The 22,711-nt window shown below is 35.8% G+C and overlaps 1 protein-coding gene across 1 annotated transcript; it reads right to left on the bottom strand.

Annotated features, from left to right (window-relative positions):
• Positions 1–8,264: 8,264 nt before the first annotated feature.
• On the bottom strand, positions 8,265–10,378 carry LOC116013620 (probable WRKY transcription factor 7). Its single transcript, XM_031253470.1, has 3 exons — positions 9,482–10,378; positions 9,263–9,388; positions 8,265–8,689 (listed from the first exon to the last, which is right to left on the bottom strand). The coding sequence occupies exons 1-3, from the start codon at positions 10,198–10,200 to the stop codon at positions 8,530–8,532; spliced, it is 1,005 nt and encodes a 334-aa protein (XP_031109330.1). The 5' UTR covers positions 10,201–10,378; the 3' UTR covers positions 8,265–8,529.
• Positions 10,379–22,711: the final 12,333 nt, after the last annotated feature.

Raw genomic sequence — 22,711 nt, 5'->3', positions numbered from 1 at the left:
GTGGCATGAGAACTCCAGAACGGCTTCGCAACCCACCTCCGCCGCCTCTTGTGCCGGAAGCCCCGGATACGAACTGTCAAGCCTGGCGATTTAAGCCTTCACGGGTCAAGGCAACTTATGCTGTGGACCCCGTCCATTTGCAATGTGAAATATTTAGCGTAACCCAGCCGTATTAGTAAGACAAAAAAAGTAGTCGCTCCTGCTAAACAAAATATCATCCACAAGATAACCTAAACAACTGCTTGATCTTAAAGTTTCTTCTCCCAAAAATTGCTTAATAGGAAGTATAATATATACATTTAAACGTAGAGACATAGTCTAAAATCTATAACATAGAATCCAAGGTCCCACTATGGAGGTTGATCTCCACAAAAAGATTAGAAGGAGTCCCCATCTAACACAAGGCACTAGACTAATATCCTAGAGCCTTTAATCCCAAAAAAAAAAAAGTGACCTCCCTTGTCTTAACCTCGATCAACAACCTATTCGGAAAACATGAAACACACGAGTGAGTTCAAAAGCTTAATCATATGACACTTCTCTACCAAATCAAGTATAGAGAATAAAGAGAACCACAAATAGATAAGATAACATAAGATGTAAAGTAAATTGAAATTTTAGAATTTTATGTTCACAATCTTAGAACTTCATGTTCATAATTTTAAATATCAATATACAAAATTATATTATTCAATATTCACAATTTTGTTATATAAATTCAAAAATTGTGTTATGAAATTGTGAATATAGGTTCAGATCCACCTTGTAATGTAGATTCGAGTCCATGGCATAACAACCCACGGAATAGTTTATGAACATGCATGTATGGGCTTCGGTCCAGTTTGGTGAAGAAAAGGCTCATCTTATTATTATTATTATTATTATTATTATTATTATTATTTTATATCTAATGGAAGGGGGACACCCATACATGATATACAAGGAATAGCTAGAATCAATCACATTTCACCATTGTGGATACCTGTCTTTATCATCCTCTAGCAGGCTAACCTCTTCAGGGGGTTCGAGTAGGACATCCACTCCTTTGGGGAATCTTTTGGCAAGCCTAGCCAGAGAATTTGCTACTGAATGTTTTGTTCTCTTGCCACTGCTACAATCTTCAATTCGTCAAGGTAGCTTAATTCTTGCTTGCAAGCCTACAGAATATTGCATACCACACTATCCAGCTCAATCCTTTCACAATTTCCTTAGAGTCACTTTCGAAAATGGCCTTTTTGAATCCCTTTGATGCATCCAGTTGAATCCCTCTTAGTAATGCCCAAGCTTCTACTTGAAGGGGCGGGGGGAGCATAGACCTATGTTATTAACATAACCTCCTTTCCAGTTACTTATGGAGTCTCTAATCACTCAACCGCATCCTGCTCTATTAGATACTGGGTCTGCAGCACCATCTACATTGACCTTAAAAAAGTCCTGATTTGATGCTTCCCAGTTAAGCAATTTCTAGCCAGTCAAGAAGGGTGCTGGCAAACGCAGCATCTATTTCATCTACTTTCGACTTGATCCACCATAATTTCACTTACAATGGTGGAGCAGAATTATTGAAAATGGCCTCGCTTCTCCATTTCCACACCAACCATACTGTAACTGCAAAGATTATGTTGTTGCTGCCCGGTTTTTGGGTTGTGCCTCTTTGAGTAATTCCCTCGTCTAACCATCTCGTTGTATCAAGTCTTTTGAGATGGAGATAAGAATTAGGAAGCACTCTCCTCCATGCTTCATATGCCTCTAGGCAATCACGTAATGCGTGGATAACGTCCTCGACCTTATTGCTACAGCTCCAACACTTATCACATTGAATTGGGTGATTCCTCTTCTAACTCTAATACTATTCGTCATGATCTAATTTTCATGTCTGGCAAGCCATAGGAAAGTCTTGATATGGCTTGGGACCTTTAACTTCCATATTGCATTTCATTTTGAAGCATTCACCGGGGATGTTGAGCCAGCCGCAATCTCATAAGTTGAACTTAATGTGAACTTCCAGTTGCTTCAGTTTTCCAACCAGAAGAGTTCTCTATGCCTTGCTCGTCATACAGAATGGTGGCTATCAATGCATCTATGATATCAGCTGGTAGCATGGGTATTAATTAGGTCAAGAAATTATTCTATATGGATTCAAAATAATATTTGAATATAGGTTCAAGAAATAATAAAATAATACTATCACTATTGCATGTCGGATTGCTACTAAAGAAATTAGTGTTTGTACATTGTCAGTTATACATTGCTGCTTCTTGGATTAACAATCCAGATGGTAAAAAAATATTAATTGTAATGAATCAAGTTCAATTTGTACATCAACAATCAACGTTGTGTACCATGAAGTATTCAATAATTTGTAACTTTTTAATTCTTTGCATTTCAATTTGAACAAAATGAGTAATTATTTATTAATTTACTTATATGTAGATCTTTAATTTTTTATTAATTCAATTATACTACTTATATTAGTATAATTCTTTTCAAATTTTTATTCTCTTAATTAAGAACATTTAAATTACTATCCAAAGTTTTACAATAATATTACTAATATTTAGTCCGTGTATCGCACGGGTCAATTACTAGTTATTATTATTATCGATTCTTCCTAATGGCGTTACGAGTTCCGACCTCACTTAGTGTTAAGTGAAATAATCATTCATGGTTACGGTCGTGTGTGCCAGCCCTTACCTTCGCATTCCGTAGTAGCGGTATGGGGCCCACCCCTGCTCACCATCTGATGGAATTGAAAAACCTATTATTGGTCTATTCCATGTTCATTGGTCTGACCAACAACCTATTTAATTATTATAAAGTGTTTTTTACAATTGCAAAATTAGTCTGAGTTTAAAAAATTTTATCCTTCCAAGGGGAGAAAGGATCTAGGACCAAGGACTCCCGACCCACAATCCTTGGATCGTTGTGCATGGGCCATCTAATTCCAATCCGTTCGATTTTGATATTTTAAAAAGAATTTTGTTCGCTCTATTCCCTAAGGGTCAGCAAAGGATCCAATCCCATTAGCTACTTGACAAAAGGGTCTTTTCTTGGCCAAGCGCGCGGCTTGATTACGAAAACACTAGATATTCCTTGAGGGTCAGCATGGGATCCGATTCCGCTAACTACCCGACATAAGGACCTTTTTACCGCCAAACTTGCGGCTTGGTTAAGAAAATGCTATTCCCTAAGGGTCGCCCACCATCATGAAGTCCAAGCGACCATGCGTCACAAGCGAACCCAAAGAAAATCCCAGCATTATGTGTGCTTAAATGAGGCCCTACTGCCATCCTCGATAAAATTTCGACACTTTAATCATATTGCAATGGGTCCGGGTAGAAAGCAAGGACATCCTAGGGTTGTCTCGGCGTAGCACGTACTATAAATTCATCAAAGCAAGGACCTCAGAGTGATTTCAGTTGCGTTGGACATTTACTCTCTCTCGTTGTCGATTTCTTGCAACTGAGAGAGTGGGGCTAATGATGGAGATATTGGACATGACGCAATAATAGGGACCCAGGGTCTTGGAGCGCATAGCCCAAGGCCTAAGAAAATAATCCGAGCAGCTCAAGAAGGGTGGGACTCGAAGCTTGCCTCCGGACCTGAAATGGTAGGCCTTGACTTAGTCTTGCGACCCACCCTGTGAACCTTGATTTAGTCTCATGGCCCACCGCATTTTTAGTCAAATTGGTTGGCTTTTCTTCTTGTATAAATAGTCATTATATTATCTAGCCTAGACAAATCATGTTCAAGATCATTACATAATGATACTCAATTTCCCTATAATACATGTGTTCTATTATATTAAAACCTACTCGTAATCTTCATACATTAATCAAGGGAAATATTGTTGCAATATTGTTATCCTTTCATATTCTATGCGAGCTTCTTAATTCATATAATTAGATACGCCAGGTCAATTACTTCCATCATACACAAACTTAACAAATTCGGTGCTATATTTGACACTTTATTATTATTATTATTATTATTATTATTATTATTATTATTATTATTATTATGGATTTTAATTTTCAACTATTATATTTGTCTTTTTAGTTTAGTTTTATGAATATTCTGTTATTGTTGTCATCTATTAATTGATTGTAAATTTGTAATAATTGCAGCCGGATTTTAACGCGTGTCAAAATGGATTATATGGATTGCTGAGTGGGATTTCTATTTCAACAATAGCTACTTGCGGTTGCTTAAAAAAAAATGCGTTTGATGACTTTGATGATTATGATTGAAGTGTACACTAGGAGACTATTTGACAAATGCACTGTTAAATTGATAAGTGATTAGGTTAGTTGGTTTGCTTAGTTGATAGTTTAACTTATTGTAAAAAAGTGTGTTGTAATTAACACTTGGCCTGTTTTCTTTTTTCTTTTCTAGCAGCTTTTTTAAACGTGAATGGTAGTCGGTATTTGTCACTGGAAATTGGTTGGAGACACTGTGAACAAAGAAATTTTGAATATATATATTGAAAATTTTGAATATATATATATTGAATTCAAATTTCTCATTACATGTAGTATATCAATATGGGTATGTAGGTACAAGCTCCGGATATATGGTCCTCTGATTCTTCAGTTGATGTCTTGAACGCTCCATTGAAAGGCCTCCGAGTTTCAATTGGCTTGATCTTCAAAGAAGAACTTATATGTTTGTTCTTTTGAAGGGCCTTAGATTTCAAATGGCTTGATCCTCAATAGGAGGTTTAGATCAACATTATGGCATAATCTTCATTGAAGGGCTTTTACATTTAGGATCATTTTATTGAAGATGATTCTATGATTTTTCCTAGGATGAATACATAGAAATAAAAGGTTTTATTTATAGTCAGCATATTTTCAGTGTCAACAGACACGTCAAAGCTGACCGGAGGTTCGCTGAAATCCTAGTGACCTACAATTACGTGTCACCAATTGGTTTTTGAGCATCAATTTTAATGCTTCAATATAACATGTTTATTGGGTTTAATTGCAACTTTTAAAAGTTTAAGGGACTAATTGATTTTTTGAGTAAAGTTCGTGAGTCTATTTGACCATTTTCACCTTTTTTTTCTAGGTTTTGATTTCTCTTTTATTTTTTATTTATGCATTTAGATATCGCATTTTGTGGCTTTTTTGCTACTCAATTTTTGTTGTAGAAAATCTCAGTAAAATAACTTTTTTTTTTCTCTTTCGTTTTTGAGCTAGAATTTCCTATGTTCTTGTGGTGAAGCCACAATTTTAACAAGCTGGACTGCAGGGGCTATGAGGCTATCGGTGAGAGAAGGAGAAGAAGATTGAAGGCTAAAATTGTCTTTTAGTAATGAAGTGCAATAAGCCAATATGAAAACGTTGCTACATCCCGCGTTTTGATTTTCAATTGATTGAGTCAATCAGTTGTTATACCAAACACTAATTTTAGTTGTTTGACACAATTAAACACTTAAAATTGATCAAATAAGATAGTTGGATGATTAGTCATTTATCAAACAGGATAAAATTATTTACCCAACATTCATATTAGTTGTTTGACTACTCAACTAAGTTAAAGTAGCTAAATTTTTAACTAATAAATCACTTACTAAATACTCTCTATAATTTATTGACCAGTCAAATGAAACAAAATTAATTGATCAGTTATGTTACCACTTACCAACTAATATTGCTGCGTGAAAGATGTCTGTGTGGAAAGTTTGTGTTTTCATGACAATTCGGTGGCAAGCAGTCAAAGGAAAAAACCAAACCGATGACCGATGAATCATTGAATCCAGTAATGCATGCCCAGATTAGCAGTCAGCATGAGCAGAATTGTCTCTCACATCACTCCACACCTTAATTATTCAATGCCCAGCCTGCTCATTTTGACTTCTGTAACAAAGTTACACACTAGTGTGGGGTTCAAGTGTTCAACCCCTTTGAAATTACATTAATAATATAATCTCAAAGTCACAATATGTGTTTTTAGTCTAAAATCTCAATGAAAAAAGGAAACAAGAAAATTATCATTTTTAGTTCTTCCACTATAATACATGTATCAATTTTATTCTGCATGTTAGCTTCATGGTTTCAGCTATCTTAAAATAGTATAAAACATTCTAACAAAAACTTGTGAGTATTTTGTTTTGATTTTTCGACTTGTTCAGTCAATACTGGCTATCCCAGCCCGGTTAGAAATCAAGAAAATTATTACTAAGAAAACTATTATTTCCTTGAGTATGAAAGATTTCAAACTCTTTATAAGTCATTTCTCAAAGGCCTTGTTTAGCAAATGGTTGTTGGCTGATTAGGTTAGAAGGTATGATTAGTTGATAACATTGGCTGATTGTAGAAAGTTGTTTAGTAAAATTAGTTGTTAGTTGGTAGCTGTTTGGTATAATTTCTTTTCTCAAAAAGCTAATTGAAAAGACTGCTTTGAGTAGACTTTTGAATTTTAGTATTTTGGAGTTACAAAAAGCTTATTAACCAAACAACTAATAGTGGTCAGATAAACCAAAATTGGCTGATAGTCTGATTATTTACCAAACAAGGCCAAAATGTTTATAAGTTTGAGCCAAATGCATACTCCCATCAATTTGCATAGGCAAAGTTAAATATTATGAAGAGTTAATTACCGAAATGGTCCCCCGACTATAGCGAAATTACCAACTTGGTCCTAGACTATTTTTTTTAACTAATAAAGTCCTCAACTTTGAAAATGTTAACCAATTTAGTCCTCCGTTAGGTCAACGTCAAAAGTTTGTTTATTTTAAGGGTATTGTTTGAATTTCACAAGGTATGTGGAAATTGTTCTCCTCTTCGTTTTGGCAGATGATTTCAGCAAGAACTGCAAGGCTATTAGAGATCTTAAGAGCTGGGCTTCAAGATCTCCCTTCACTAGAGATTTTTCCGGTGAGTCTAAACGGTCCATGCAAGTAAGGTGGTTGGTGAGAACGGCGCTGAGAGAAGTTTGCGCGTCGGCGTGGTGGCAAGACTTTTTGGTTTTACTAGCAAGAGCTTTAATGATATCCGGAGCTTCATTAATGGAGATTTTGTGACGGAGCAGCAAAAGAAGCAGAGACAAGGAAGCAAAGAAGTGATATTTTCTCATCATTGAAAGCTTTTAGTGTTTATATACATCACTGAGAGTAATGAACAGAGAACCTAACTAACTTCTAACTGCACTAACAGAGTAACAAATCAAGAAATCTATTATACTCCTAAAAGAATTGCATGAGCTCTACACAATCTGCAACTACTTGAACTTTTCTGGGGTGGTTGAATTCGCTTCTGACCAAACCAAACTCCATCGTCGCAGCTTCTATGGAAGGAAGGAATTTGTCCAAGAACTTCCACAGCAAACCTGTCGGAGTTCTGGTCGCACTTCCGCCATAGCTCGGCACTGTTTGTTTCATTATGGTCTTGCAAGCGTCTGGATCAATGGCAGTGGGAAATAATCGTGAAGGGGTTATCTTAGAGTGACAAAAGGATGATGATGATGAGACAGTCCCTGGTAATGTTGTCATCAAAATGAAGATGATTTTTCACCTCAAAACTGGGCTTCTAGGACTACCAAAAAGAGATTGCAGGTTGCAGTAGCCATATTTGAAAGCTAGAGGTGTGCACGGGAGCTATACTGTTTGAACCAAATAGAGAGTCAAGAGCAACAACTTAGCCACTGTGAGATGTACTTATTCCACAAGGGGAACGATATAATTTCGAGTTGGCAAAGGAAGAAGAGAAGCAACCACGACACAAATGCTTCTGGGCATGCACAGCAAAACTTCAACCGCAAGTGCCGCTGCGCCACTGTGAGAGAGGCGTTCGGATGGCAGTTGGAGAAGGATCTGGAGGAGAGCGATGGCTAGGTAGAGCAGCGGAAGATGCAGAAGGCCAAGTTTCTTCCTCGCTCTTGCAACATGCAGCAGCCACAAGAATAGCACATCCAACCTCTGGAACTAGAAAATTTGGAATTTTGAGTGTAATTTCTGAAGTGGATACGTGGGTAGCCTGGGCAGCTCGAAAGCAACATGAAATTCCAAGAATACCCTTAAATTAAACAGACTTTTAACGTCAAACCTAATAAAGGACTAAATTGGTTAACATTTTCAAAGTTGAGGACTTTATTAGTTAAAAAAAAAATAGTCGAGGACCAAATTGGTAATTACGCTATAGTCGGGGGACCATTTCGGTAATTAACTCTATTATGAATGTACAAGTACATTAGAGTGGTCATACAATATGCGATAGTTACATGACTTTGGATGAATTATTAGAAAGGATAAGAAGTATTGATGTGAATTAAAAAAAAAATTAACAGGAAATTTTTTTTCATTGCTGGATCTCGTTTGAGATGCAGTGAAGATTGATGACACATTAAAACCTCCTCGATCAAACTAAAGCTACAAAGACATTACGCAGATGAACCAGTGATGAACATATGCAGCCTGCACTTCTTTTTTACAGGGCAAATCGAAAACTAAAGCTATATATATGATGATCGATCCATGCAGTTCTAATTTAAGTACGCAGCACATGATTACAATGATTAATGAGGCGATTACGAGGACTCTAAGATTAATCCATTTGTTTCTGCGACGGAGACAGAGTGATTATGCTCGCCTTCGTATGTGACTATCAACATGGTCGGATCATCCACCGCCCTCTCCACATGCTTGCGTGCCGGACAACCTCGGACGCTGCTGCATTTATAGTACCCCCTGCAACCAATTCATTTTGTTGTTAACCTTAGCAATTTTGCTCATAAAAAAAGGAATCCCTAATCCCAAATCTTACACCTCAACCCTACAAAATTGTGGATCGTGGAGGAATAAATGGGCAGTGACTCAGTAGTCTATTAAGTGGGAGGGACGGTGTATGATGTCCACAAAAAGTTACCCACACAAGAGGCTATGCTTTGACACAATAACTTATTAGGTGGGAGAAGTGTATGGTGTTCACAAGAAGTTACCCACATTAACCAACATAAGAGGTTAAAACTATGACACTATGACTTAGTAACTTATTAGATGAGACTCATAGTAGGAAAAATGTATGATGTGCACAATAAGTCACCACTACAAAAGGGTGAAACTCGGACACTATGATTCAGTAACCTATTAGATTAAATGAGAGGATTAGTGTATGGTGTCCACAAGAACACCGACACTATGTCTTGCCCACGACCTGGCATTTATGAACTAATTGAACTACCCATACATGATTAGATTAGCCTTAGCAATCTTAAGCTAATCATCTTGTTAATCACCCAAAAAACAAGGATTAAAGAATACCTTGGGTGTGGGGATCCTTTGATAGGCTTTTGTCCATATTTCCGCCATGAATAATCATCGGGTGGAATGTCTGAAAGCTTCATGCTTATGGCTGGAACTCTTGTTACCCTCTTCAATCTTAGTTTCCTGTTTTGGTTACCAGTAATAGAATCAGTGATTCGTCGAGGATAATAATGATTAATGATTGACAGAGAGAAAAAAAGAAAGGGAATTACATACTTTCTTTTTGAGCAGTGGCAGCGGCTGGAGGAGCCGCTGCACTTGCCGGAGAGGTTATTCTCCGATGAGCTGCACTTTCTCTTCAAGGAAGACGTGGAGAGAGGAGGCTTTCCGGCGGAGGAAACTTGGGAAAGATTGGTGAGCTGGAAAGCCGAGGAAGAAGAAAGCATCGGCTTGCTCTCAGTCTCCCCGGTCAACGACGAGATATTGAAGGAATTGGCTCGTGAAATCTCCGGCGAGCAAGTGAAACTGATCGTCATCGGTGCCGTCGCCGCCGCCGCTGCGCTCTCCTGAAAGAAACGATGCGCGGCGGCGCTGTAATCATAAGATGCGGGAGGCGGAACCTGCTGAATCGGCGTGGGGCTATACACTTTATTATCGGCCGGCGCTTCCATAACCGGCGAAGAAGCGACGGGACCTCGCCGGAACCTGGCATGCCCGGTCCGGGTCCGACCCAGAAGATCAATCACCTTCTTAAACTTATTGACAGCAACATCAGCCACAACATCAATCTCCATGGCCGCCTTTTCCCGGTCGCCCTGCTGCTTCTTTTTCCCCTGCGACAACAATCTGATAAACTCCTCCACGCTCTCAAACCCAGAAGCCGCTTCTTTCACCACCGCGCTGCTCTCCTCCAAACTCTTCACAAACCCAATCCTCCCACCCCCACCGCCATTAACATCAACATTCCTGTAACTCATCATTAGCTCTACCGCCATGCCTGCGTATAAGAACACGGAAGTAGGCAACTCTCAGTGCTTGCTAGCTACAACTTTTTGCCTAATTTCAGCATCAAATCAGAAGCCAAGAAGAAAAAGATGCAAGAATATATGCAGAGAGAAAGAACAGTGCTCAGAAACAAGAGTCAAAATGCTCTATGTGCAGTCTGCCCCATAGACATTGGCCAAAGTTAAAGAACAAAGGAAAAAAAAAAAAGTGGGGTAACCCAAATTGGTCCGACAACTGACTTGATAATTATAACATTACAGGTTTGAGTAATTTATTAATCTTTTAAAATCAACATAGTCGGAGGATCGTTACTGAAATTAACTCTTTATTTTTTTACATTCTTTTGTTAATTGTGGTATAAAATTTATCAAATATATACTCTTATATAGTAATTGCGGGTTTTTCTACTACTTTGAAAAGAAAAGTGACGATAAAGTAAACAGTAGGTGACTGACTCGACGCTCTAATCTACAAATCTGCCTCGTCAAATTTAGGTGCGAATAACATCTGACCACAATCCATAATTTCGCTAGCTTTTTACTGACTAGTGGGCAAGAATATTTGGCTTTAACGCCATTTGGATTTTGGAGGGGTCACGTTGCGATTTTAATAATATAATCTGGGAGACCGGAACATTGACTTTTTCGCCCCGGTGAACGGGTCATCATGGAGAGATCGGGTCAAACTGAGTGTCCTGTACGCCGTCCGATTCACGGGAGAGTCGTGATGCTTTGGAGGATTTGTTGTTTGTTTACTTTCTCCCTTCTTCATTGTTCACAGACTTTGAATTTCTCTGCAACTACACAGTGTTTCCTGATGCCAACAAATTTTCCAGTTTTTTTTTATTGGTCCAACTTTTTTGTTCTTTTATCAAATTATTTTATATAGACAATTTATATTGTATTTTAATCAAATAGAAAATTTTTATTTTTTTTAAACAAATAGAAAAATAGAAATTTTTTATATATATGGAATTTGGTGAGAACACTCGTCTAGATAAATACTACAAATTGATCTCAACCGCATAGCAATGGTTGTAAAAAGATAAAATCTTAAAAGAAAATGCAAAATCTTAAAAGAAAATGCATTGACATTTTTGTAAACATTTTAAATTTTGAATGTGCATCATGCACAACAACAAAGTGCATCCGATAATATGTAAAAGTGCACTCAAGATAAATACACTTTGTAGTGTTGATCATATGCGTTGTAGTATTGGTCGATGCATTTCAAAATTTAAAGTACACTCAAGGGAATGCACTTCACATATCACTGTGTGTACTTTCGTTTATTGATCATTGCATTTTGTATTGTCCATCGATGTAATTCAAGTTTAAAATATTTTTCAAAATATCACTATATTTCTTCTAAATTACCTTGTTTTACCACCGTTGATCTTGAGAAAATCCATGATTGAGATCAATTTGCAATTTTTACTTGGGGTGATAGCTAGCATATGATTTTATTCCTATATACATACATACATTACATACATATTTGTGTGTGCGCACGCTTTTTGGATTAAAGAAAAAAAACAATCAAAGATAGGTATTAATACTTGTTTCCTCTTTTTTGTTTGTTTGTTTGTTTTTTAATAAGGAGCAATTATTTCAAACATAGGATGTAATTCATTAGTAATTAATGATGCACAAATAACATAGTCATTATGAATTTTATAATGAATTTATCGAATAAAATTATCTAAATATCTAAAAAGAGTTAATACCATCCAAGGTCCCTCGAGTATAGTGGTTCCGCCATTTATGGTCCTAAACTTTCAAATCAACCCTCCGTCATCCTCATTTTTTCGAATTTGACCAGTCCTAGTCCTCCCGTTAATTTTCTCCGTTTGAGCCGTGAAATGTGAGGGCAAATAAGACGTTTTACATTTTGCTCAGCCGTCCATTGTAAGCTTCGTTCACTCTCTTTCCGCCTCCAACGACCTCTGTTGATTTGAAGGCTTCGCGATTGCACGTCTCAAACGGTGGTCAGGCGGTGAGGGAACCTGGATCCTCCACCGATCGCGGTCCAGAACGACGACGCATTGGACTCCATCGTTTTCGAAATTCGCGGCCGGAACCGGTCTGCTCAAGGTCATCACCCGGGTGTTCGGTGTCCTCGGCTTGAAAATCCACAGGGCGGTGGTGGAATTCGAGGGCAAATTCTTTGTCAAGAGGTTTTTCGTGACTCCATTTCCTATTCAATTAATTTTTGCCAACACGTAGCTTACAGGGTGAGATGATTTTATTTTCCTGTTTCAGTATTTCAGATTACCAGCCTAGTCTCATTGTTGTTAGAATTGTATGCATGTGCTTGTAAATGATGGTTTTTTTTTTTTTTTTGTTTCAATGTGTTGTGGTCTTCACATGGATCCCTTGTACAGTTGCTGTGAATCTGGATGCTCTCTTGGATAAAATGCTTGCTTTTGTACAAAAAAAAATCAAAAAATTGAGAAGTGAACGATCTCCACTCACAGAAGTTCTCCCTTACTTACCATGGCGCTAGGAGTTACCTGCCGGTTGATTTCCCCATCGACGCCGCACAATATCATCTACTCCCCATGGCTGCCGTCGAAGACCGAACAAATGCTTCCGACACGCTCAGTTTCTCTCTGCTCTTCTCAAAGAACTTCTTCTTCTTGTCATTGCTTCAGACCTAAATTTCAGCCACATCCGATGCCCAAATCATCTTCTCTACAGCTAGGTTTCGTTTTAGGGGAAAACCGGTGGTGCCGGCGACGTGAAGTTTAATTACACGTGTCCCCATCTGGAGAGAAAAATGTAAAATTTCTTATTTGCCCTCACATTTCACAGCTCAAACGGAGAAAATTAACGAGAGGACTAGGGCTGGTCAAATTCAAAAAAATGAGGATGACGGAGGATTGATTTGAAAGTTTAGGACCATAGATGGCGGAACCACTATACTCGAGGGATCTTGGATGGTATTAACTCTATCTAAAAATATAATAAGTCTCAATCAAAGTTATATCATTCATTTATGTTCATATTTTTAGTGCTGACCATTTTGTACATTGTGTTTTTAGAATTGCTATACAATTTTTGGGATAAAAATATCATTATTGTTATAGTCTCCGTTATCTCTTACATCAACTTAACCATGCACATGCATCCACCATATCTTTTCTTATACTTTTTAATGATAATAATATTTGTAGATATTATATAATAGATTGAATTGCATAAAAAAATTTATTTAGACTTTAATTAATAAGAATTTGTTATTTTTTAAAATATAAATATTCAACATATATTTTTGTACATCACATTGAAAGAGTAAGTAGCCAAAAAATAAATGTGAAAGCTCAATGGTCAAGACAGTAATAAATGAGTATATTTAAGCGGGTAATTCTATTTGTACCACCCTAAATTCTATTTACATCACCCTTTAATAAGTTTGATAGTTTTGTAGGTGGTGTAAATAAAATTTGCTATTTGCACCACCTTCATTAATGTTAGTCAAACATTATGGCTTTTTTATTTAAAATATTTATTATTTATTACTGTATTTATTTGTATTTCAAATTGTGATAGTATAATAATTTTTTCTATAATATTTTTTAATTATTTATTTAAAATATTTATTATTTATTATTATTTCAAATTGTGATAGTATAATAAATTTGTCTATAATAATTTTTAATTATTTTTTGTAGTATCTAAAGTTTAATAAATTTTCATGATAATTTTTTTGGTTATTCTAATATTCTTTATAACTCAAATTTTTGTATGCATTATTTTACCTTATTATAATAATATAATAAATTAATTTTGAATCACTAAAAACGGTAAAAGCACATTAACATAATGATTATTATTAACGTAACCAAGGGCAATTGCTACATACTTGTACCAAGGTGGTGGGCTAGATCGGAGCGGTAAATATGTTATATTGCCGGTCATACTCAAAACATGTAGTATCACATTGTATATGGAAGGAATTAGTACACCCATCTTCAACATAGTTATCCCGTGCTCAACTGATACACACCTATTTCATTCAAAAAAATTAAATTAAATAACTATTTCAAAATTTTTAATATATATATATATATAATTATAAAAAACAAAAAAACAAAAACCGAACAGGGGTTGTTCTGTTTTTGTTTTTTTTATTTATATTTTTAAAATTTTAAATTGTTATTTAATTTAAGTTAGTTTAAATAATATTTATAATTCCAATAATTTTTTTTTTGAAATCTCTAATTCTAACACCTAATTTTTTGTGTAATTAATTACATTTGACCATGATGGTGCAAATAGTTATATTTACACCCTAATTGTTATTTACACCACCTATAATGTTATTGAGATTTGTAACCTTTTTCGAATTTCAAGGTCATTTGCACCCAAGTTGGTAGAAATAGCAACACCCTGTACTGATTTACCTTTTTATGATTATTTGCTAATTAGAGTTACAACGCGAGATTTATTTAATTCACAATCACAAATATGATTACGATTTTCCTCATCATTCAAAAAATAATAATAATAAAAATAATAATAATAATAATAATAAGGATCTTGGTGGCCTCAGCTCGTCGCCAGGCAAATTATTGTGTGGATCAATGTCCATAACTGTGTACACTATGAATGCAATATACATTTTTAATATGGTAAAAGTACATCATTTGTGTACTGAATGTACATTATTTGATAATATATAAAAAAAATCATGTATTTTCAAATAATGTATTTTATGTATATAAATAATGTACTTTTAATATATTAAAATGTACTTTTTATTTATGATTTACACAAATGTGTGGATCATGGTCCATGGAATAACGATTGTGGTCACCAAAGGTAGGTTTTCAACACGGTCCAACGACAAATGCTATAAAAACTAGACTTGAGAAGAACAACAATTGGTCCCCGCAGTAAAGCTTACGACTTTGGATTTTGGAAGAGCATTCGTCTTCCCTCTAGGATATAATAGGCCAACATCATTTTGACTTTGGCGCCTCAACCGCGAAATTACGTACACAATTTTTCAATAAATAATGTAACGTGATTGTAGAAATCAACGACCAAAGTTTGAAACGAGGACTACATAATTGACATTTGTTTTGTTTTTTAGTCATTTTGATTTACTGTAAAATCTACACCTGTTATTTAAAGTGTGGTTGGTTCATAGTAAAATCCATCTTGTGACCCTACTAAGCAAAGGATCAAAAAATAATAAATCAATTTAGGTTAGGTCGTTCATAGCTGACTGATTCAAATCAATAAGTTCAATCGGCAGCTTTCATGGGAAGTCCAATTTAGAACCTTGTAATTACCAAACCAATTGTCCAATGCCTAAGGTTGCCCCACCTTCTAGGCATTTTGTATAGAGAAATATTGAAAATTTTTAAGTACCACCTTAGATGAACCTACACAAATTTTTGCAGTCATAAAAAAAAAAATAGACAAACACTTTTGTGAGATCGTTTCACAAATCATTATCTGTGAAACAGATTGGGTTGTATTACTTGTACTAGTTTTTCTTATGCGTGATGCGCAAAAAATAGGTGCCCAATATTTGTATTTTATATTAAAATTTTAAATTAATTTAAATTTTAATACAGTAAATAATAATAATAATAATGTAAAATATTTTTATAAATTGGATATTTATATTTTAAAAAATAACTAACATATAAATCTAATATTTAATGTGTATATATTATTATTATTATTATTGAAGAAGATAAGAAAATATATAATGGATGCATAGTAACAATAGTGGAAAGATAACGGAAATTATAACTGTAGGGGTATATTTGTCCAAAATATTATGTAGTACAACTTTTATAGCAATGTACAAAAAAACTTAACAGAAAAAACAGACATAAATAAAGGTATAACATTCATTCACATTTATTATGTTTTTAGATACAATTGACTTGTTAAATGAATCATGTTGTGCAACTAAATACATGTTCAATGCTAAAAAGTAATTGTATAATTATATTATCAAAATAAATAGAAAATTAAAATAATTTCACATACAATCGGTAATTAAATTGTAAATTTGTTTAATTTTATATCTACTTTTCTTATTTTATTATAACAAATTATTCATATAATAAATTAAATAATTGAAATCCTCATCAATCATATTCAACATTCAACAATTTACACTATCAAATATATAATTATATCTAATTGAATAATAAGTTACTTCATTTTGTTGCAACTCAAAGATATAAAAGAAAAAAATATTATATTTAATTTTAACCATCACAATATTTGAGCTAAAAGTTTTATATATACCAACACTATAAAAAATATACAGTTAAAAATACAATTAGAAAATAAAATTAAACAAAACCCATAGAAAGGTAAATAATAATAATAATAATAATAATAATAATAATAATAATGCCAACTACCATGTAATGTGATAGCATCCCGATTACAATTCTAAATTGGTGGACATAGGTTAGATTCTTTGGGCTGAAAATGTTTGAGAAAAGTATAGAACATTTAGAATTGAAATGATGAAAGCAAAACTGAGAAGAAAATGATAAAATTAGAAGGTATTTGTAAGGGAAAATACTACATGGACTCTCATTTTTTACCCCCTCTCATAAATCTTTGATGTAGACATTTTTCTGAAACCCACATGATGAAAATATTCAATCTTTGTTTGCCACATCATGGAGTAAAAGTGAAAGAATAGAATTTGGGATACATGTAGTAGAACTCATTTGTAAGTGTATAAGAAAGAAAGCTCAATATATAAGTCATCAATGCAATCAATTACATTAACATACTTTTAATTACAATTAGTTTTTCTTTAAGACAAAATAACAACTTTTATTAAATCAAATGATGAATACAAGACGTAATAGAATAAATCCAGCAATAAGGACTAGATCAAGAATGAGTTGCTCTAACTAACGCGTGAGCAAACTGATTCACTGATCTAGGAATAAATCTGAAGGACATTATTTCAAAGTGTCTTTGGAAATTTTTACAATCACTAACCACACAACCAGCATAGAAAAAGTCCACCAAGAAACCATTAATCAAGTTGCACACAGTCTGGGAATCTAAAAGAATCACAATCTTAGTAAAACCTCTACTCTTGACCCATGAGAGAGCTTCTTTAGTGGCTAGCGCCTCTACTAGATGAGCATCATTCAAACATCGCAACGGACCATTCTTAGCTGCAATAAATCCACTAGAGCTATCCATTACAACCACACCATAGTAAGCATGTCCAATATCAGGAAATACAGCTGCATCAACATAAACCTTAAGCATGTCATTCGGTATTACAAGGTGATGTTTCAGCATAGTTACTTGCTCTCTATCTTGCATCGCTTCCAACGCGTCCTACCAATTATTCACAATTCTCATAACATCAAACTTTACACTCAACACATACCAGGCCTTATTGTTCCAAATTACATTATTTCTACCTTGCCAAATACACCAGCATATTGCTACACATCGCAACTTTTCCACAAGACTCCCATGCTCAAGTAATCTCGTCAGCCATGCAACAAAACCCTCGCCATTATTAACAGTAAGATTACTCACCAGATCATTCCACAACGGAGCAACCTGTGTATATTCATGCATTAAATAAGAGAGTGTTTCCAGGCTTTGGCGACAAAGAGGGCAAGAAACATCTACCTCAACCCTTTTATTTGAGAGAGCAACGAGGGTAGGTAGCACACAATGCACACAGCGCCATAAGAAATTCAAGATGTTCGGGGGGATCTTCATGCGCCACATATTTCTCTAGATCTCAGACAAAGGTACGGCTTGCTCCTGCCAACCGGTCAACAACCTATATCCATGTTTAACCGAATAACATCCCCTTATATCACCTCTCCAACACCATTGGTCTTCGAATTGATAAGCCACCAGAATTTGCAATATAAGACCAACATCTCTAGGCATAAAAATAGTACTCAATTTGTTAGCATCCCAATCATGTGTGACAAGGTCAAGAAGATCACTAACTAGTAGATTTTCAACATGATTGAGCATTAGAGTATGTATAAATGGATCTACCGCATCTGGAAGCCAAGGATGAGTCCAGACCTTAGTAGATCGATCATCGCCAATCCTTCTGTATCATCCCTGTCGCAACACATCTTGGCCAGCTAGTATTGATCTCCAGCAAAAACTTAGATTTGCACCAATCGTTGCATCCAAAAATTCCCCATGAGGATAGTATTTAGCTTTATAAAGACAGGCTGCCAAAGACGCAGGTTTTGTCAACAATCTCTAACCTTATTTAGAAAGCAAGGTAACATTAAACTTATACAAGCATTTAAAGCCCATGCCACCATATACCTTTGGACCACACATTCTATCCCATGCCATCCACCTTATGCCTCCACCTCGGTTTCCATTCAATTCGCACCAAAACTTATTCATATCCTCTCGATGCGCTCACAAAAAGATTTAGGTAGACAGTAGATGCTCATAAAATATGTTGGGAGGGTCTAAGCAACACTTTTAATTTGAACTTCCTTGCCTGCCCTTGATAAAATCTTCTTACTCCATCCACATAACATGTTCTTAAGTTTAGTTTCAATGTAAGAAAATACTTCTCTTTTATTTCTCCCAATCCCCATAGGAAGCCCAAAGTATTTACCACTATTATCAGCTTGGAACACATTAAATACAATAGCAACATCATTACGTGTAACCTCAGTAGTATTATGACTGAATACTATGCAAGACTTCCCAAAATTCACTGACTGCCCAGATACCCGCTCATAAGTAACAAGGCAATTCTTGACTGCTTTTACTTCCAGAATGGTGGGTTTAAAAAAAATAGGAGGCTGTCGTCCGCGAAGAACAAATGAGAAACTCCCGGCGCACCTTTTGCCACGACACACGGGGTAATCTTATTCTGTATAGCCGCTCTGGAAGGCCTTCAGCACAAATTATAAACAGGTAAAGAGATAACGAGCCCCTTGTCTCAAGCCACAAGTCGGCTCCTTGGTAGGATTGATCTTGACCAAAGATAAACGCAACGGAAAAAGAGTTTTATCAGTTTTAATTTCACTTTGCATTGTTTTTGTGTATATGAAAATGTTAGGTTTGGTTCTTGTAAATGCAATACAGTATGCAAGATAATAAGTAAAATGAGAGAGAGAGAGAGAGAGAGAGAGAGAGAGTTTTTATAGTGGTTCGGCTATTAATGAAGCCCACTCCACTCTTCTTCACAACTTGTGAATGATTGCACTATTATCTCCTTCGATAATACAATATCCTCTCCAAAACGTGCTCCTTCGATCACAACGCCCGACAGTCACGCTTGTGTAGGTTTTTCAACTTCTCCAAGTTTACTCCACCTCTTTATACTTCTCCTAAGTAGAGGTTGGTAGTAATGTTGAGAAAATATCTCCAACTTAGAAATCTTGTCTTGAGCATCTTGATTCAATACTTGAGCAGCACAAGATCTCCTTTTAAAACTAAATTGAGAGTTTTAGCTTTTCGGATGTTTTTGCACACTTTAAGAGCTTGTAAATGCTTTTTGCATGAATGAACCAACTGCTCCATGTGGGAAAGAGCATGGGTATTTATAGGCGTGAATTTGGTTCCGTTGGAGGGAAATCAAATTTCAAAAGCCTATATCCAGTGTGCAATATTCGCTGGGTAATACTTAACCCATGTGAATGTCAGTGCTTTCTAGCCGTTTGTCTACTTTAGTGTGGAGACAATTTGTCTTTTGTTTTACACAAAAGGACATGTCATTTAATGCTCATTGGGATCATATCCTAGGATCCGTTGGACTTTCTGATCATTCACAACCTCAAGGCTATATATATGACATTATTCCAAAGAATGTCTCTAGAGTTCTTATGCCTTGGGTACTCGTGAGAATGATTGACCTTATCATTCTCTCATCATCTCCTCGAATGAATCATCTTGATGCTTTGGTCTTCAAGAGTTCGGCCCTTCCAGTATTCGGCCTTTGTGGATCTTTGGTTCTTCAAGTCTTCTGTCTTCAAGTCTTCAACTTGAAGTCTTCGGTCTTGAGAGCATTCTAAGTCTTTGACTGAAGATTACTCTTGATCTTTATATGGACTCGTTGAAACGAGTTCTTGACAAGTATTCGTCCTACTAGAAATAGAAGACAAAGAAAAAAGTTTGAGGGGTCTCCTTTGGTCTTTGGTATCATCAAAATCAATGACTCGGGGTTCCTAATAGAAAGATCGCCATTTATCCCAACTTTATACCGGACGGTAGTGACACATTGCATAAAAAGTTCAATCCATCGATCATGAGCTTTAGCCATATCCAACTTTAGCGCACACCAACCATCTTTACCATCTCTTTTACGATTCAAATAATGAATAATCTCGTATGCAACAAGTACATTATCTGTAATAAGACGGTCGGGGCTGAAGGCACTCTGCGAATTTCTAACCACTCCATCAATAACAATCTTTAATCTGTTAGCCAACATTTTAGAGAAAATCTTTAATTATAATTAGTTAGAACTTAACCGTTAGAACTTTTTTCAAAGCTGGTAGAATTTATTTATTTATTTTTTAAATCTTGGGATTGAGGGTTGAATTTCAACTATTTCTATTTGAGAAGGAAAAGTCTACAAAAGTCCTAAAATTAAAAAGTCTACACAAATTCATAACTTTTCAAATAGAGTTAATTCCAGCAATAGTCCTTTGACTATTGTGAGTTTTCAAATTTGGTCATCGTCTTTTAATTTGAACGAAATAAACCCTTAACTATCAGAATTGTCCACCATTGGTCCTTCCGTTAACTAAGAGTTAGATAGATGTTAGTGAAGGGCTAAAAGGGTCATTTCCTCTGTTGGGTTTCTTCTTCTTGATCTTGTGCCATGGCTGTGTCAAAATGGGATCAAGCATACCTAGCAAGAAAGGTCTGACGCTCAAAGGGCTGTCTTTGAGTAGAATGGAAGGCGGGCCAAGGGCATAGCCTTCACACCCTTCGGTCTCCGAGATTAATTTGGTCTTCACAAAGAAGCCGGAGTGAATTAATGTGCGCATGAGGCGAGCAAGCTGGGTGGAAGCTATGATGCCATTTTTAGCCTAGTTGATATTTAGAGTAATATCCAAACGGACAAAGAAAAGAAAAGGATGTACCCATGATGATTCCTTGAGCTCATCGATAATATGAACTGGTTAGAGTCCTGAATCTTTCGTGCCTAGTTGTAAAAACAGAAAGGCTCTTAATAGAACACCTTTCTATTAAATTACTAAATCCACAAGGAAAATATTAATCTAATTAATAGCAACCAATCATAATAAAATCAAAAACTAATTTTTTTTCTTTTTAGAGTAACATCAGCAACTAATGTTAACCACATTTCTGGAAATTTGTTAAAGAGTACATTTTACATATAGTTCCGCAATCAAGTTCACTTCTATGCCAAGTATAGATCTAGTAAAAGACTTGGCTGTCTGTAAATACACATATAAACCAAATCTGCAAGTTCTATACACTCCCATTGCATACATATATCCATATGTTATATACAGTATTCAAAGTAGCGGGGTTGGGGTTACCAATAGTAGGAGAAAGGTCCTCAAAGGCATATGAAGTGCTAAGTAGCAAACAACTCTTCCCAACTCCCGAGTCTCTAATGAACAACAGCTTGAACAAGTAATCGAACTCTAGCGACGAAGATTCCATTTCCTAAAAACCATAGAGCAGAAAGTCAATCCACATGGTGACATGGAAACTCTAGAAACGAAGTGAACCAGTCAAATTGATCGAATAGATTTTATAGCTAAACAAATTGAAAAGGAGAGAGAGAGAGTATTGAGTTGGATACTTGGATACCTTGTGTGTGCGCTTCTGTCGCTCTGAGGGCACACTTTAAAGTGCTATATAGGTAAGAAGAGAGAAAGACGATAGAGTCTTGATGATTAAGGCAGTGTAGAGAACAAATGCTGCTTTCCACATTCTTTTAATAGCAGTTTTATTCTTGTGGAAACAAACCTCAAGCCTCAACCGTCTCAAACCTCAGGCTTCCCGTCTATGCATACAATCCAAAAAATACTTTAGATAGGAGTACCCAAGGCAGTCACAACACCATTCTCGTCTCTAACAGCTTCCACAACCTCTACATCAATAAAACCTTTGATGACTTCATTCTCCGATTCCGAAGCCACATCCACCTTCAACTTCAAAGCCGACTGAGTAAAACGCCTTACTACTAGCTTGCTTGCATCATTCTTCACCACTGCCATTGACTCTTCTTTGACTTCCACCTCCACCATTTAACTGTTATGGAAGGACCCTTTTCCATAGCAGTTACGTTACTCGTTGGACACGAAGGAAAATAAGAGACCTAGCTATGGAAAGGACCTTTTTACCCCTTAACTTAACGGCTATCTAACTCTTGTTTAACGGAAGGACCAATGGTGGAACAATTCTGATAGTCAAGGATTTATTTTGTCCAAATTAAAAGACGATGACCAAATTTGGAAAATCACAATAGTCGGAGGACTATTGCTAGAATTAACTCTTTTTAAATACT

The sequence above is a fragment of the Ipomoea triloba genome, chromosome 3 (genome assembly GCF_003576645.1).
Source record: "Ipomoea triloba cultivar NCNSP0323 chromosome 3, ASM357664v1".
NCBI lineage: Eukaryota > Viridiplantae > Streptophyta > Magnoliopsida > Solanales > Convolvulaceae > Ipomoea > Ipomoea triloba.
The sequence above is the reverse complement of the archived record's forward strand: the minus strand, read 5'-3'. Positions and strand labels throughout refer to the sequence as shown.

Bases quoted from the DNA above. Each gene is read 5' to 3' on its own strand.
- LOC116013620 (XM_031253470.1), bottom strand. From the start codon at position 10,200: ATGGCGGTAGAGCTAATGATGAGTTACAGGAATGTTGATGTTAATGGC. The intron at 9,389-9,481 runs GTATGTAATTCC...TAACCAAAACAG, and splicing joins TGCCACTGCTCAAAAAGAAA to GAAACTAAGATTGAAGAGGG. The intron at 8,690-9,262 runs GTATTCTTTAAT...AATTGGTTGCAG, and splicing joins AAAGGATCCCCACACCCAAG to GGGGTACTATAAATGCAGCA.